Here is an 18,487-nt window from a genome sequence, read left to right on the forward strand (position 1 = left end):
TTCTTAGAAAGGTATAACCTTCCGAGACTGAAACAGGAAGAAATAGAAAATATGAACAGACCAATCACAAGCAATGAAATTGAAACTGTGATTAAAAATCTTCCAACAAACAAAAGCCCAGGAGCAGATGGCTTCACAGGTGAATTCTATCAAACATTTAGAGAATAGCTAACACCTATCCTTCTCAAACTCTTCCAAAAAATTGCGGAGGGAGGAACACTCCCAAACTCATTCTATGAGGCCACCAACACCCTGATACCAAAACCAGACAAAGATACTACAAAAAAAGAAAATTACATACCAATATCACTAATGAATATAGATGCAAAAATCCTCAACAAAATATTAGCAAACAGAATCCAGCAACACATTAAAAGGATCATACACCATGATCAAGTGGGGTTTATCCCAGGAATGCAAGGATTCTTCAATGTACGCAAATCAATCAATGTGATACACCATCTTAACAAATTGAAGAAGAAAAACCATATGATCATCTCAATAGATGCAGAAAAGGCTTTTGACAAAATTCAACACCCATTTATGATAAAAACTCTCCAGAAAATGGGCATAGAGGGAACCTACCTCAACATAATAAAGACCATATACGACAGACCCACAACAAACCTCATTCTCAATGGTGAAGAACTGAAAGCATTTCCTCTAAGATCAGGAACGAGACAAGGATGTCCACTCTCACCGCTATTATTCAACATAGTTTTGGAAGTCCTAGCCTCGGCAGGCAGAGAAGAAAAAGAAATAAAAGGAATCCAAATTGGAAAAGAAGAAGTAAAACTGTCACTGTTTGCAGATGACATGATACTATACATAGAGAATCCTAAAGATGCCACCAGAAAACTACTAGAGCTAATCAATGAATTTGGTAAAGTTGCAGGATACAAAATTAATGCACAGAAATCTCTTGCATTTCTATACACTAATGATGAAAAATCTGAAAGTGAAATTAAGAAAACACTCCCATTTACCATTGCAATGAAAAGAATAAAATACCTAGGAATAAACCTACCTAGGGAGACAAAAGACCTGTATGCAGAAAACTATAAGACACTGATGAAAGAAATTAAAGATGATACCAACAGGTGGAGAGATATACCATGTTCTTGGATTGGAAGAATCAATATTGTGAAAATGACTATACTACCCAAAGCAATCTACAGATTCAATGCAATCCCTATCAGATTACGAATGGCATGTTTTACAGAGCTAGAACAAAAAATCTTAATATTTGTATGGAGACACAGAAGACCCCGAATAGCCAAAGCAGTCTTGAGGGGAAAAAATGGAGCTGGAGGAATCAGACTCCCTGTCTTCAGACTATACTACAAAGCTACAGTAATCAAGACAATATGGTACTGGCACAAAAACAGAAACATAGATCAATGGAACAAGACAGAAAGCCCAGAGGTAAACCCACACACCTATGGTCAACTAATCTATGACAAAGGAGGCAAGGATATACAATGGAGAGAAGATAGTGTCTTGAATAAGTGGTGCTGGGAAAACTGGACAGCTACATGTAAAAGAAAGAAATTAGAACACTCCCTAACACCATACACCAAAATAAACTCAAAATGGATTTGAGAACTGAATGTATGACTGGACACTATAAAAGTCTTAGAGGAAAACATAGGAAAAACACTCTTTGACATAGATCACAGCAAGATCTTTTTTGATCCACCTCCTAGAGTAATGGAAATAAAAACAAAAATAAACAAATTGGACCTAATGAAACTTCAAAGCTTTTGCACAGCAAAGGAAACCATAAACAAGACGAAAAGACAACCCTCAGAATTTGAGAAAATATTTGCAAATGAATCAACAGACGGAGGATTAATCTCCAAAATATATAAACAGCTCATGCAGCTTGATATTAAAAAAGCAAACAACCCAATCCAAAAATGGCAGAAGACCTAAATAGACATTTTTCCAAAGAAGACATACAGATGGCCAAGAAGCACATATGTAAGGCTGCTCAACATCACTAATTGTTAGAAAAATGCAAATCAAAACTACAATGAGGTATCACCTCACACCAGTTAGAATGGGCTTCATCAGAAAATCTACAAACAACAAATGCTGGAGAGGGTGTGGAGAAAAGGGAACCCTCTTGAACTGTTGGTGGGAATGTAAATTGATACAGCCACTATGGAGAACAGTATGGAGGTTCCTTAGAAACTAAAAATAGAGCTACCATACGACCCAGCAATCCCACTACTGGGCATATACCCTGAGAAAACCATAATTCAAAAAGAGTCATGTACCACAATGTTCATTGCAGCTCTATTTACCAGGACATGTAAGCAACCCAAGTGTCCATCAACAGATGAATGGATAAAGAAAATGTGACACATATATACAATGGAATATTACTTAGCCATAAAAAGGAATGAAACTGAGTTATTTGTAGTGAGGTGGATGGACCTAGAGACTGTCATACAGAGTGAAGTAAGTCAGACAGAGAAAAACAAATACCGTATGCTAATACATATGTATGGAATCTAAAACAAAAAAGAAAAAAAAAATGGTCAGAAGAACCTAGGGGCAAGACGGGAATAAAGATGCAGACCTACTAGAGAATGGACTTGAGGATACGGGGAGGGGGAAGGGTAAGCTGGGACAAAGTGAGAGAGTGGCATGGACATATATACACTACCAAACGTAAAATAGATAGCTAGTGGGAAGCAGCCGCATAGCACAGGGAGATCAGCTTGGTGCTTTGTGGCCACCTAGAGGGGTGGGATAGGGAGGGTAGGAGGGCGGGAGATGCAAGAGGGAAGAGATATGGGGACATATGTATATGTATAACTGATTCACTTTGTTATAAAGCAGAAACTGACACACCATTGTAAAGCAGTTATACCCTAATAAAGATGTTAAAAAAAAAAGTGAAAAAAAAAAAAGGCACATGCACCCCAATGTTCATTGCAGCACTATTTACAATAGCTAGGTCATGGAAGCAACCTAAATGCCCATCGACAGATGAATGGATAAAGAGGATGTGGTACATATATACAATGGAATATTACTCAGCCATAAAAAGGAACGAAATTGGGTCATTTGTTGAGACCTGGATGGATCTAGAGACTGTCATACAGAGTGACGTAAGTCAGAAAGAGAAAAACAAATATCGTATATTAATGCATATATGTGGAACCTAGAAAAATGGTACAGATGAACCGGTTTTCAGGGCAGAAATTGAGACACAGATATAGAGAACAAACGTATGGGCACCAAGGGGGGAAAGCAGCGGGGGGGTGGTGGTGGTGGTGTGACGAATTGGGTGATTGGGATTGACATGTATACACTGATGTGTATAAAATGGTTGACTAATGAGAACCTGCTGTAGAAAAGAAAAATGATCAAATGTATTCTATTGGAAAGAAGCAAAAATAGACCATATGTATTGTCTAAAAATATATATATATATATATATATTTGATCTTTAAAAAAAAATCAACAGAAATTAAAACTTCACCTTTGACCTTACTCAAACCTAGATTCCTCTCCTGAGTTAACTACTGGTTTATTATGTAGCTTTTAAAGACCTTTTCTAATGCATTCATATGCTTCTGAATGTTTGAAATATTAAATATTATTTTGCTTTATTGAGGTGGGTCTTTTCATATGTATGGATACTATATGTATTTCTGGAAATTGTTGAACACCGTTTTACTCTGTCTCAGATTGTATTTTAATCAAGGCAAAAAGTTGAAATATAAGGAACAATGCTTGGAATACCAAAAAAAAAAAAAAAAAAAGAGTTGACACCAAGATTTATAAATTCAGAATTAGGGCCTAGTGATGTTTTAATAACTTAAATATTTTTTGTTGTTGCTTTTTTTTTTTTAAATTAGGAGCCCATGAAATCCAGAGCACCACAGCTACATTTGGAATACAGATTCTACAAGCAGTTAGGATCTGGAGGTAAAGTCTTATATTAATTTTTAAATTTGTAATAAAATGGATTGTCATGATAATAACTCTGTAGTTTCAAAGAATAGTATGTTAAATTTAGTTAATATTAATCACTTCTTAAGGCAATGCTTAGTAGATATTTTCTTACTAGAGTCTTCCCTTTTTATTCTAAATATGACATTTTTGGAGCTTTTTGTGTTGGTACTAATATAAGTAGAGAACATTGTAAAAAAATTTAATTTGAGAATATAAGGTGCATATAGTTTCCAGATGCTTAGCCTTTTTGGTGGTATTATAGTTATTGAAATGACTTACTACGTGGTGGTAGGCTGAAAAATGGCTGCATAAAAAATATCCATATCATAATCCCTGGAATCTGTAAATGTTACCTTATAGAAAGACTTCACAGGTATGATTAAGTTAAGGATCTTGAGATCAGGAGGTTATTCTGGGTTATCTGGGTGGCCCCTAAATGCAGTCACAAATGTCTTTGTAAAAGAGAGTCAGAGGAACCATTTACATACACAGAAGAGGAGCAGGCAAAGTGCCTACAGAGGCCAAGATTGGAGTGATATAGCCATAAGCCAAGGAATGCTGGCAGCCATGGAAACCTGGTATAGGATTGTCCTATAGAACCTCCTTGATTCAGCCTGTTGAAACTGATTTCAAATGTTTGGCCTCCAGAACTGTGAGAAAATAAATTTTTGTTATTTTAAGCCACAGGTGTGTAGTAATTACAGTGGCTGTAGGAAATTAATACAGATATATTTTTACATAAACTCTAAATCTAAATGAGAATGGATATTTTGTGCCATTGGAAAAAACTAATGAGAAAATTTCCCAGTTTACATTGCATTTACTTTATGTTAACGTTTCTCTCAGCTCCACTTTTTCTGTTCACTACTATTCTAACTGTAATGATTTTATACATACAGTTTCTTATCAAGTAGGGATATTTTGTTTCCCCAGATTTAATAAAATGGAATTTTTTCATGTGTTTTTTTTGTAAGCACATGTTTACATTCTACTTGTTAGAGTTGTACATTTTTAAATACATTATCAATTTTGCATTCTTTTTTTTTCTAAGAGCATACTTTCCGAATGAGTAGTCATTGTGGAGACAATAAGTTGACATTTTGTAATAATGTTTTTATCATTATAAATGTTCTATAGTGCATGTTTAAGTCTGATACAGACAGGCCTCCAAGACTTATCAAAATTATCACTGACAACTGAGATGTAAATGATAAGGGGACACAACTAATTATATGTGAAACCATACATATTAGTTAGGACTGGCAAGTGACAGAAAGCCCTGAGAAGCTAAGTGGAAAAAAAAAAAAAGGAGTTTATTGACTCATGTACTGTAAATTCAGGGAAAGGACTTATCTATAAGACATTGCAATACTGTCATCAGGGACATTCTTGAGTTTGTCTTTATGCTCTGCCTTTTTGTGTGTGTGTAAGCTTTGTTCTCTGATTGGCCCTTCTTTTTTTTTTTTTTTTTTTTAATTTTATTTATTTATTTATTTATGGCTGTGTTGGGTCTTCGTTTCTGTGTGAGGGCTTTCTCTAGTTGCGGCAAGTGGGGGCCACTCTTCATCGCGGTGCGCAGGCCTCTCACTATCGTGGCCTCTCCCGTTGCGGAGCACAGGCTCCAGACGCGCAGGCTCAGCAATTGTGGCTCACGGGCTTAGTCGCTCCACGGCATGTGGGATCTTCCCAGACCAGGGCTCGAACCCGTGTCTCCTGCATTGGCGGGCAGACTCTCAACCACTGTGCCACCAGGGAAGCCCTGATTGGCCCTTCTTATGAGACGGCAGAGGTGCTTACCAACAGCCCAGCTTAGCAGTTTTAAAAGTATCTGTTACCTAAAAATTTCAGCAAAAGTTCTAGGACTGAATCTTACTGTCTTATTTTGTGTCTAATGATTTAATCACTGAATTTGATTGCCCAGACTTACTCATCTCAGGCACTACCTGTGAAGTTCAGGGACTGAGAATGGGGAGAGGTGTTGTCTAATGGGAAATTGAGGTGTTACCAGAAGAAGGAAGATTGGATGCTGGGGAGATGAAAATAAGAGATCTATCTACTTAAGTAGTAAAACTATCATTTGGAAAAATAGGATTGAATACTTTAATTGGATAAGAATGAATAAGTTAATTTAGAGTTTAGGGAGTCATTGAATTGAATACCATGGTGCACTTTTATTATTATATTCTTTACTTTTTTTAACTTTAAAATTTATGTCAGGGATAGTAATAATAAAGTGGAACATACATCTGTTAGCACTTGAATGCCAAAGGTCTGTTGTGCCCCACGACTCCAGGGACCGCCATTTAGTCTGCATATATAAGGGTGCTCCCCTGTACTCCAGGGCATAGCACTTACATAAATTGAAATTATGTTTTCCTCTAAGAGTTTGATAGTGTCTGGCCTTACACTTAGGTCTTTAATCCATTTTGAGTTTATTTTTGTGCATGGTGTCAGGGAGTGTTCTAATTTCATACTTTTACATGTATCTGTCCAATTTTCCCAGCACCACTTATTGAAGAGGCTGTCTTTTCTCCACTGTATATGCTTGCCTCCTTTATCAAAGATAAGGTGACCATATGTGCGTGGGTTTATCTCTGGGCTTTCTATCCTGTTCCATTGATCTATATTTCTGTTTTTGTGCCAGTACCAAACTGTCTTGATTACTGTAGCTTTGTAATATAGTCTGAAGTCAGGGAGCCTGATTCCCCCAGCTCCATTTTTCGTTCTCAAGATTGCTTTGGCTATTCGGGGTCTTTTGTGTTTCCATACAAATTGTGAAATTTTTTGTTCTAGTTCTGTGAAAAATGCCAATGGTATTTTGATAGGGATTGCATTGAATCTGTAGATTGCTTTGGGTAGTAGAGTCATTTTCACCATGTTGATTCTTCCAATCCAGGAACATGGTATATCTCTCCATCTATTTGTATCATCTTTAATTTCTTTCATCAGTGTCTTATAATTTTCTGCATACAGGTCTTTTGTCTCCTTAGGTAGGTTTATTCCTAGATATTTTATTCTTTTTGTTGCAATGGTAAACGGGAGTGTTTTATTAATTTCACTTTCAGATTTTTCGTTATTAGTGTATAGAAATGCAAGAGATTTCTGTGCATTAATTTTGTATCCTGCTACTTTACCAAATTCATTGATTAGCTCTAGGAGTTTTCTGGTAGCATCTTTAGGATTCTCTATGTATAGTATCATGTCATCTGCAAATAGTGACAGCTTTACTTCTTCTTTTCCGATTTGGATTCCTTTTATTTCTTTGTCTTCTCTGATTGCTGTGGCTAACACTTCCAAAACTATGTTGAATAATAGTGGTGAGAGTGGGCAACCTTGTCTTGTTCCTGATCTTAGTGGAAATGGTTTCAGTTTTTCACCATTGAGGACAATGTTGGCTGTGGGTTTGTCATATATGGCCTTTATTATGTTGAGGAAAGTTCCCTCTATGCCTACTTTCTGCAGGGCTTTTATCATAAATGGGTGTTGAATTTTGTCGAAAGCTTTCTCTGCATCTATTGAGATGATCATATGGTTTTTCTCCTTCAATTTGTTAATATGGTGTATCACATTGATTGATTTGCATATATTGAAGAATCCTTGCATTCCTGGGATAAACCCCACTTGATCATGGTGTATGATCCTTTTAATGTGCCGTTGGATTCTGTTTGCGAGTATTTTGTTGAGGATTTTTGCATCTATGTTCATCAGTGATATTGGCCTGTAGTTTTCTTTCTTTGTGACGTCTTTGTCTGGTTTTGGTATCAGGGTGATGGTGGCCTCATAGAATGAGTTGGGGAGTGTTCCTCCCTCTGCAATATTTTGGAAGAGTTTGAGAAGGATAGGTGTTAGCTCTTCTCTAAATGTTTGATAGAATTCACCTGTGAAGCCATCTGGTCCTGGGCTTTTGTTTGTTGGAAGGTTTTTAATCACAGTTTCAATTTCAGTGCTTGTGATTGGTCTGTTCATATTTTCTATTTCTTCCTGGTTCAGTCTTGGCAGTTTGTGCATTTCTAAGAATCTGTCCATTTCTTCCAGGTTGTCCATTTTATTGGCATAGAGTTGCTTGTAGTAATCTCTCATGATCTTTTGTATTTCTGCAGTGTCAGTTGTTACTTCTCCTTTTTCATTTCTAATTCTATTGATTTGAGTCTTCTCCCTTTTTCTCTTGATGAGTCTGGCTAATGATTTATCAATTTTGTTTATCTTCTCAAAGAACCAGCTTTTAGTTTCATTGATTTTTGCTGTTGTTTCCTTCATTTCTTTTTCATTTATTTCTGACCTGATCTTTATGATTTCTTTCCTTCCACTATCAAACTCTTAGAGGAAAACATAGGCAGAACACTCTATGACATACATCACAGCAAGATTCTTTTTGACCCAGCTCCCAGAGAAATGAAAATAAGAACACAAATAAACAAATGGGGCCTAATGAAACTTAAAAGCTTTTGCACAGCAAAGGAAACCATAAACAAGACCAAAAGACAACCCTCAGAATGGGAGAAAATATTTGCAAATGAAGCAACTGACAAAGGATTAATCTCCAAGATTTACAAGCAGCTCATGCAGCTCAATAACAAAAAAATGAACAACCCAATTCCAAAATGGGCAGAAGACCTAAATAGACATTTCTCCAAAGAAGATATACAGATGGCCAACAGACACATGAAAGAATGCTCAACATCATTAATCATTAGAGAAATGCAAATCAAAACTACAATGAGATATCATCTCACACCGGTCAGAATGGCCATCATCAAAAAATCTAGAAACAATAAATGCTGGAGAGGGTGTGGAGGAAAGGGAACAGTCTTGCACTGTTGGTGGGAATGTAAATTGATACAGCCACTATGGAGAACAGTATGGAGGTTCCTTAAAAAACTACAAATAGAACTACCATACGACCCAGCAATCTCACTACTGGGCCTATACCCTGAGAAAACCATAGTTCAAAAAGAGTCATGTACCAAAATGTTCATTGCAGCTCTATTTACAATAGCCAGGACATGGAAGCAACCTAAATGTTCATCGACAGATGAATGGATAAAGAAGATGTGGCACATATATACAATGGAATATCACTCAGCCATAAAAAGAAATGAAATGGAGGTATTTGTAATGAGGTGGATGGAGTTAGAGTCTGTCATACAGAGTGAAGTAAGTCAGAAAAAGAAAAACAAATACAGTATGCTAACACATATATATGGTATCTAAGGAAAAAAAAAAAAAAGGCCATGAAGAACCTAGTGGCAAGACGGGAATAAAGACACAGACCTACTAGAGAATGGACTTGAGGATATGGGGAGGGGGTGGGGTGAGATGTGACAGGGTGAGAGAGTGTCATGGACATATATACACTACCAAATGTAAAACTGCTAGCTAGTGGGAAGCAGCCGCATAGCACAGGGAGATCAGCTCGGTGCTTTGTGACCACCTAGAGGGGTGGGATGGGGAGGGTGGGAGGGAGGGAGATGCAAGAGGGAAGAGATATGGGAACATATTGTATATGTATAACTGATTCACTTTGTTATAAAGCAGAAGCTAACACACCATTGTAAGGCAATTATACTTCAATAAAGATGTTTAAAAAAAAAAAAGAAAAGAAAAAAAATTGAAATTATGAGTGTTATTGCTTGAAGGTGTGTGTTATGGTGGCTCTGAAACTCTTGACAGGTGTGTGTAGTTTTGAGTGTTTCATGTGAATCATGTGAATTTTAGTTACTTGTTAGTGTTTTTATCAATCATGAATTTTAAAAACATTTTTGAGTACTCATATGAGCTTTATAGAAAAACAAGAGTGTTTAATTGTTTTGAGGAAAGACTGATGACTTAAAAATGATTTGATTTTGGAGTTGCTACTTGAAAGGATTGTATTTTCAGACTGCTCTTAATCATAAGTGGGGCATTCATAGTAATTTAATCTATAATTCTTTTATGATATTGTAAGTTTCATTTAAGTAGCAACTTGCCTGTTAGTGTTCTCTTTAAAAATAGATATACTGGGCTTCCCTGGTGGCACAGTGGTTAAGAATCCACCTGCCAGTGCAGGGGACATGGGTTTGAGCCCTGGTCCGGGAAGATGCCACATGCTGCGGAGCAACTAAGCCCATGCGCCACTACTACGGAGCCTGCGCTCTAGAGCCCTTGCTCCGCAACAAGAGAAGTGACCGCAATGAGAAGCCCGCGCAGCACAACAAAGACTAGCCCCCGCTCTCCGCAACTAAAGAAAGCCCGCGCACAGCAATGAAGACCCAGTGCAGCCAAAAATAAATAAATTTTTAAAAATAGATATATTTTATCAATATTCAGAATATATAAAGAAGTCCTAAAACTCAACAAGAAAAATACAAACAATCCAACTTTAAAGTGGGCACAGAACTTGAATAGACATTTTTCTAAAGAAGATAGATATACAGATGGCCAATAAGCACATGAAAGGATGCTGAATATCAGTAATCATTAGGAAAATGTAAGTCAAAACCACAAAGACATACCGCTTCACACCCATTAGGGTGGCTGTTATTAACTAAATAAAGGAAAAGCAAACCAAAAACCAGTGAACAACTAGTGTTGGTGTGAATGTGGAGAAATTGGAATCTTTGTGCATTACTGGTGGGGATGTGGATTGCTGCAGCTGCTGTGGAAAACAATACGAGTGTTCCTCAAAAATTAAACATAGAATTACCATTTGATCCAGCAATTCCACTTCTAATTATACGCATAAAAGAACTGAAAGCAGGGACTTAAACAGATAGTTGTACACCCATGTTCATAGTGTGATTTGCAATAGCCAAAAGGTGGAAACAACTTTGAGTGGATATACAAAGTGTGGTTATATACCTAGAAGGGAGTATTATTCAGCCCTAAAAAGGAAGGAAATTCTGACACGTGCTACAATATAGATGAACCTTGAGAACGTTATGCTAAATGAAGTAAGCTAGTCACAAAGGGACAAATGCTGTGCGATTCCACTTTTTGAGGTATCCAGAGTAGTCAGATTCATAGAGACGGAATGCAGAATGGTGGTTGCCAGGGGCTGAGAGGAGAGGGAAGTGGGAAAATATTGTTTAATGGTTATAGAGTTTCAGTCTGGGATGATGAAAAAGTTCTGGAGGTGGATAGTGGTGGTGGTTGCACAACAATGCGACTATACCTGATGCCACTGAACTGTACATTTAAAAATGGTTAAAATGATAAATTTTCTATTTATATTTTGCCACAGCAAAAACAAAATAGATTTATTTAGAATTATTTACTGAGATATCTGTGAAATAATATACAGTTTATCTAATTCTACTCTCTAGGTTTTGATTCTCCTGTAAGTCTTTCTCCTTATCTAACCTCCCTGGCAGTATCTCACTTTTCTCTCTTATTTGTTCACTGAATCTGTTACATATATACAGTAGCACTGTACAGCTTTACTGCAGTGTGCATATGAGGGTTGACTCTTTATATTATTTATAGCTTTCCATAGGATTAGAATATTGTTTTATACCATTATCACTTTCTCTGATAGCAAAAATTTAATGTTTCAAATGGTCTTGTTTTGTAATATCCACTCAATGAAGATCTAGATTTGGGAGTCATCAACACATAGGTGGTTTTTAAAGCTAAGGGAATGGATGAGGTCTCCCATAGGAGAGTGTAGAGAGTGTCAAGAGAAGAGGAACACAGGCAAAACCATGATGACCACTGGATTGGGTAGGAATAAATTTGACTGTCAGTATCAAAAATCATGACAGCAGTAGCTTAAACAAGTAAAGCAATGTTATGTGAGGAAAAATAAACAAGGAGTCCTGAAGCAGACAATTGTAGGATTGATATGGCTACACAGAAGTAAGCCATCAGGCTCACTCTAGCTTCTTCCTTCTGTTTTTAGTATGTGGCTTTCATTTTTATGATCCTGGATTTTTTTGTAACAGGAGGGAGGAAGGAAAGGATGAAATTACTATCTATATAAGGATAATTTCCCATTCTTTATGCTAGCCTTCATTCTTAAAATCTAGTCATACATGTATGTCCCTACTAGAATCAGAAATTCTATATACCCAGAATTTCTCTCCCTATCTTCTTTCCCCTTACTTTTCCAATGATTTCTCTCTCTTCCAAAAGACCTGTTTGTTTTTCTGGATTATCTTGTTCCATTAGTGGCTCACCCATTCGAGCTGAAAGTGTTAGGTGCCTTTAATTTTGACTTTTTGGGATAATCATCAAAAAGGTACGTCAGTTATGTCTCTTAAGAGATCTCTTGACTTCATTCTCTTCTCCCAGTCTTCATTGTCACCTTTTTTTTTAATTGGGCTTCTTTTTGTGCATCTCACTTCCTTCTTCCCTCCATTCCTCTTAGAGACTTGTCATTTAGTATAAAGTCCACATTTCTTTCTCTTTCTACTTGACCCATTTTTTAGTTGCACTAAACTTAGTGTTCTCTGAATAGATCTTATTATTTTCATATATCTGTATTCTTTCTGGCATGTCTTTCTTTCTCAATGAATTTCTTCTTTCTTCAGTCCCCAGCTAAAGTGTCTCCTCTTTTGCAATGCATTTTCTGGTATCTGTTTCGTTCCAGACAAAGCTTCTTCTTTGACCTGAAATTATTTTGAATATATCTTCATTTTTCTTTCATCATACCATATTATATTTCTATTTGCTTATGTCTCTCTCCTCCATTAAAATTTGAACTCTTTGAGGGCAGTGAGAATCATATTTTTATCCTTGAAACTGAGCAGAATGATTGACGATTGTGGGCCCTTGGTAAATGGTTGAAATGGTAAATTCTTTAATGAGAATAGTAGACTGTTTTCTATCATCAGATGTGAAGTTGCAGTACATAATCTCCAATATTTCCTATAGCTTTTTAACTTTTGTGATCGTATGTTTAAAGTTTGATATATTAATATTATGTAAAATCATATTATTACATTTTGAGTTTATTCCACTTCTGACAAATAGACATAACCATGTAATTTCAAAAACTTATTTATTTTAATTAATATCATTTGTATCACCCTGTGATTAGGTAAATTTAATTTTAGAGGTCCAGAAATAGAAGGAAAAAAAGTCAGTGATGAGTAATTTTTAAATGATCAGAAACGATAAACCAAGGACATATGCAGGTAGTTATTTAATTAACTGACTGTACAATTCAGGTGCCTAAAAATAATCACTTTCTAGAGAAGCATAGGTTTTAATTATTAGAATTAATTCAGTTTTTTTTTATTTACTTGAAAAAAAGTTTAGTTGAATTGTTGATATGACACTTCATGAAAATGCATGGGACAGATTTTGCAATTTATGGGGAAAATTTTTTTGAAGATCTGTGATTCCGAATAATGCTTCTGTGTCTTAAATTATTTCCTTGACATCAGATGGTTTATATAGGCCATATTGACCTAATTTGCAATCATTTATTCCTTGGAATTTCTTTATCAGCTGATACTTCATCACAGAAAGTCAAATAACCTTTTTTTTTTTCCTGTCATAAATTACTATTCTTGGAAGATCTCTAACTATGGAAATGATATTAAATATACTATTTGAGACCGTGCATATGTTAAATTGTTAAATAATTGTTTCTCAAGTGAGTGGCTTGATTTTTTTTTAAATTTATTTTTAACATCTTTATTGAAGTATAATAGCTTTACAATGGTGTGTTAGTTTCTGCTTTATAACAAAGTGAATCAGTTATACATATACATATGTCCCCATATCTCTTCCCTCTTGCATCTCCCGCCCTCCCACCCTCCCTATCCCACCCCTCTAGGTGGCCACAAAGCACCAAGCTGATCTCCCTGTGCTATGCGGCTGCTTCCCACTAGCTATCTATTTTACGTTTGGTAGTATATATATGTCCATGCCACTCTCTCACTTTGTCCCAGCTTACCCTTCCCCCTCCCCGTATCCTCAAGTGCATTCTCTAGTAGGTCTGCATCTTTATTCCCGTCTTGCCCCTAGGTTCTTCTGACCATTTTTTTTCTTTTTTGTTTTAGATTCCATATATATGTGTTAGCATATGGTATTTGTTTTTCTCTTTCTGACTTACTTCACTCTGTATGACAGCCTCTAGGTCCATCCACCTCACTACAAATAACTCAGTTTTGTTCCTTTTTATGGCTGAGTAATATTCCATCATATATATGTGACACATCTTCTTTATCCATTCATCTGTTGATGGACACTTAGGTTGCTTCCATGTCCTGGCTATTGTAAATAGAGCTGCAATGAACATTTTGGTACGTGACTCTTTTTGAATTATGGTTTTCTCAGGGTATATGCCCAGTAGTGGGATTGCTGGGTCGTATGGTAGCTCTATTTTTAGTTTTTTAAGGAACCTCCATACTGTTCTCCATGGTGGCTGTATCAATTTACATTCCCACCAACAGTGCAAGAGGGTTCCCTTTTCTCCACACCCTCTCCAGCATTTATTGTTTGTAGATTTTTTGATGATGGCCATTCTTACCGGTGTGAGGCGATACCTCATTGTAGTTTTGATTTGCATTTCTCTAATGATTAATGATGTTGAGCATTCTTTCATGTGTTTGTTGGCAATCTGTATATCTTCTTTGGAGAAATGTCTGTTTAGGTCTTCTGCGCATTTTTGGATTGGTTTGTTTGTTTTTTTGATATCAAGCTGCATGAGTTGCTTGTATGTTTTAGAGATTAATCCTTTGTCAGTTGCTTCATTTGCAAATATTTTCTCAAATTCTGATGGTTGTCTTTTGGTCTTGTTTATGGTTTCCTTTGCTGTGCAAAAGCTTTTAAATTTGATTAGGTCTCATTTGTTTATTTTTGTTTTTATTTCCATTTCTCTAGGAGGTGGGTCAAAAAGGATCTTGCTGTGATTTATGTCATAGAGTGTTCTGCCTATGTTTTCCTCTAAGAGTTTGATAGTGTCTGGCCTTACATTTAGGTCTTTAATCCATTTTGAGTTTATTTTTGTGTATAAAAATATGGAACGCTTCATGAATTTGCGTGTCATCCTTGCACAGGGGCCATGCTAATCTTCTCTGTATCGTTCCAATTTTAGTATATGTGCTGCCGAAGCGAGCACGGCTTGACTTTTTGATGTTGCCTGAACTATGTAGTTCTAAAGAATAATTTTGTACTTCTAAAGAATAATTTGATAATAGCAGCAGTGGCTGTTTCTAAAATTAACACTCGTCATAGTATTGTCTTCAAAGAATTAGAAAAACTTCTCTTCATTCTTTATACTGACCCTTCTGGCTTCTTGGTTTATGTCTTGTTTATTGCTTTATTTAGCCCTGTCTCCTAGCTAAGTGGGCTTTGGTGATTCCATATTGTATGAACGCTTTATCATACTATTCACTTTGGAGAAATGTTGTAGGTAATAGTATAAGCCTTTTAAACGTGGGTATATGCATTAAATAATTTCTAAAATTTCTTTTATTCATTAAGTTGCCAGATTAGAGTTTCTCTGACCATGTTTTAAGAATTTAAGAAATTCTGCTCTTTCTGTATATCTTATAAGTGTCTTTTTGAGAAAAAAGAAAGAAAATATTGTCAAAACCATGAAAGTTAAGTGAATAAAATAATTAGAACATTACCTATTATATTTTGGTATTAACAAAAATAATGAAGAATACTATACAGGTGAGGTGATAGTTAGTGTAGACTTATTTCAGCCTAAATAACCAACAGTTTATGTAGCAGCTTCTTAGACTTCCTTTTTCTGTATTAGCTTAATTGCATTTAGAAGACATCTTAAGTATATGTAATATTTCTGTCTCTTTATAGAGGCCTTTCTGTATGGGAATTTCTATAAGTTATGCATTGCTAAACTTTTACTAATTTATATGTGAATATGTATATTGGTACTGTTGGATAGAAGTGTACAAAGTTTTTCTGTTAAATTTGTAGTTTATGGAGAATGTGTGTGTTTAAAGAAAGCTATGCATTATCAATATAAGAAGGAAAGGTTAACAGATAGTGGTTTCAATTTGGTTTATATGGTCCAGGTATTAGGATAGTTTATGTTGTGTGGTAATTATACTATTAATATTTTCAGTGATTAATTAATCACACAATAATCTTACATAAAAAACAGACCTTATTTTTGAATAGGGTATAACTAAATGGTGATGAAGGACTTAATATTCTGAAATACAGCATCATTTTTGTAATTCCCTATGTAATCATAAGAAGTATAAAGCCTTGAAAAATAATATGATTTCATGTTTTATTTTTATTTTTGATTTAAATATAAAGAAGCATATTGTGAGAAGAACAGATTTGTAAGCTTGCAGATTGAGGGTAAAAGTGGTAAGAGAGAATCCATTTTTTCTTAACTGTTTATGCCTAAAGAGGATAGTAACTGAATAGTATATAATATATAATATTTATTCAATATTCCATATATTGTAATAAACATTACTTGTTTGTAGGTGATGTTATTTTTAATGTTCTTTGAAATTAAGACTAATTTTTAAATGTGTAAATATAGAATTATCACTGAAAGGACTCTTTTCTTCTGTTTTACAGTGGGGTGGCTTTTCCTTTTATTTGGGGTTAATTGCTAGAATATTACTACTAAATGTGGGTGATATGGTGTTTTAATGGAATGACTGTTACCAAGTCTGGAACTCATTGCACCTATTTGTTCATATTAGGGCTTCCTAATCAGACAGAACAGTAATTCTCAAACTTTTGGGTCTCATGATCCTTTTAGACTCCTAAAACTTTTTGAGGATCCCAGAGGGCTTTTGTTATTGTGGGTTATAGCTATTGATATTTACCATATGAGAAATTAAAACAAATATAAAAATATTGCTATATTAATTCATTTTAAAATAACAACAATAGTATTTTAAAATCACAACTGATGCTATTTTCCAAATTTAAAAAAATGTGAGAAAAGTGGCCTTGTTTTACATGTTTTGCACATCTCTTTAATGTATGGCTTAATAAAAAACAATGGATTCTGCCTTCAATCCATTGCCATGTCACATTCACATAGCCTCTGGAAAACTTGACTTTCACTTGTGAGAGAATGAGAGTGAAAAAGGTAAATAACATCTTGGTGTTATTATAAAAATAATTTTGATGTCACTGCCCTCCTGAAAGAGTCTCATGGACCACCTACCCCTGTCCCTAAGTGTCTCCAGACCATGTGTTGAGAACTGCTGAGCTAGAAGTATAAGCATTTGTTCTAAAGGTTAAGAATGCCTGAAAGCAAAACTTCCTTGGAAAAGAACATAGCCTATGTGATAATTCTGTACTTAGTTATTTCTAATCAGATTTTAGTTTTTCTTTCTTTCTTTTTTTAATGGTCGTAGTTGCAGCACATGGGGTCTTTCGTTGCGGTGTGCAGGCTTCTCTCTAGTTGTGGCACATGGGCTCCGGAGCACATGGGCTCTGTAGTGTGGAACTTGGGCTCTCTATTTGTGGCGTACAGGCTTAGTTGCCCCGCAGCATGTGGGATCTTCGTTCCCCGACCAGGGATCGAACCAGCGTCCCCTACATTGCAAGATGGATTCTTAACCACTGGACCACCAGGGAAGTCCCAGATTTTAGTTTTTCTTTACCAAATCTGTAGAGTTTAAATTTCCTGTTAAGAATGTTAATACTGTTGTTCTAATCCTTCCTACATGAACAATACTGGACCTGAAAATGGAAAGAAACATCATGATAATATTTCTTTTAATAACATGCTTAACTGTTGCCCACCTATAAGGAACTGAAGTACCAAGCAGTATTGAGAGTATTAGACCTCCAAGTGTTATTTTGTGACTTTAATTAATTAATGTTGTTTTGTCACTTAAGTGGAATGCTGAAATATAAAATGAAGTGTTCAATTAAATTAATTTTGGGAGAGTGATGGTGACATTGTATTTTCATACAATATGTGAATTGTGTATTCTTGCCAATTCTTGAGCTTTTCTTGGGAAAAAATATACTTGTCTTGAATATTGGGGATGCTGATAAGCATCACTGAAAATTAGTGGTGTTTGAAGCTATCAGACTAACTTTCATCACCTCACCATCAATGACTTTTTATAGTAGTCTCAAAAATACTCTTAGAACAATTGGAATTGGGTGGAGTATAAGTTTATAGTTGAAAATTCACTGGGTGTAAGAACAAATAAAAAAGCTTGCTTTTGCCCATGCGTTGGATTGCATTCGTGCAGTTCAGTAGCCAAAAACTTTGATCAAGAGACACAGCTAGTAACTTAAAACCTTCATTACTCTTTGTCCTCAGCCTTCTTTCTGAGCCTCTCTCTTCTTTCTTGCCCTCTTGTCCTTCACCTCTCCCACTTTCAAAAACCCTCTTTCTTGTGTATCATCTTTATATTGGTGTGGTTGTTTTGTTTGGTGTTTGCTTAGGGTACTCCTCAGCCCCTGTTTGTTAGTTGCAACTTTTCCTAACTCATAACAGTTTAATTTGTTTGCTCAGTGTTAGAAAACTGCCTAGCCTTGTCCTGGGAAATGAAATTTTAGTTTGATCTTTACAGTGTTTGCTTTATATTCTTGATTTAAAAAAAAATATGACTCTTGATCCTAT

At 35.6% G+C, this 18,487-nt stretch overlaps 1 protein-coding gene across 1 annotated transcript in view; it reads left to right on the forward strand.

The window, feature by feature from the left end:
• The window catches only part of CSNK1G3 (casein kinase 1 gamma 3), a 578,377-nt gene that overhangs the window by 60,879 nt on the left and 499,011 nt on the right, over positions 1–18,487 (forward strand). Inside the window, exon 4 of the mRNA XM_082380715.1 lies at positions 3,876–3,945. Coding sequence (XP_082236841.1) covers positions 3,876–3,945 — 70 coding nt within the window. The remainder of the gene's footprint in view (positions 1–3,875; positions 3,946–18,487) is intronic.

This window comes from Balaenoptera borealis, assembly GCF_965194805.1.
Source record: "Balaenoptera borealis genome assembly, chromosome: 2".
NCBI classification, from domain to species: Eukaryota; Metazoa; Chordata; class Mammalia; order Artiodactyla; family Balaenopteridae; genus Balaenoptera; species Balaenoptera borealis.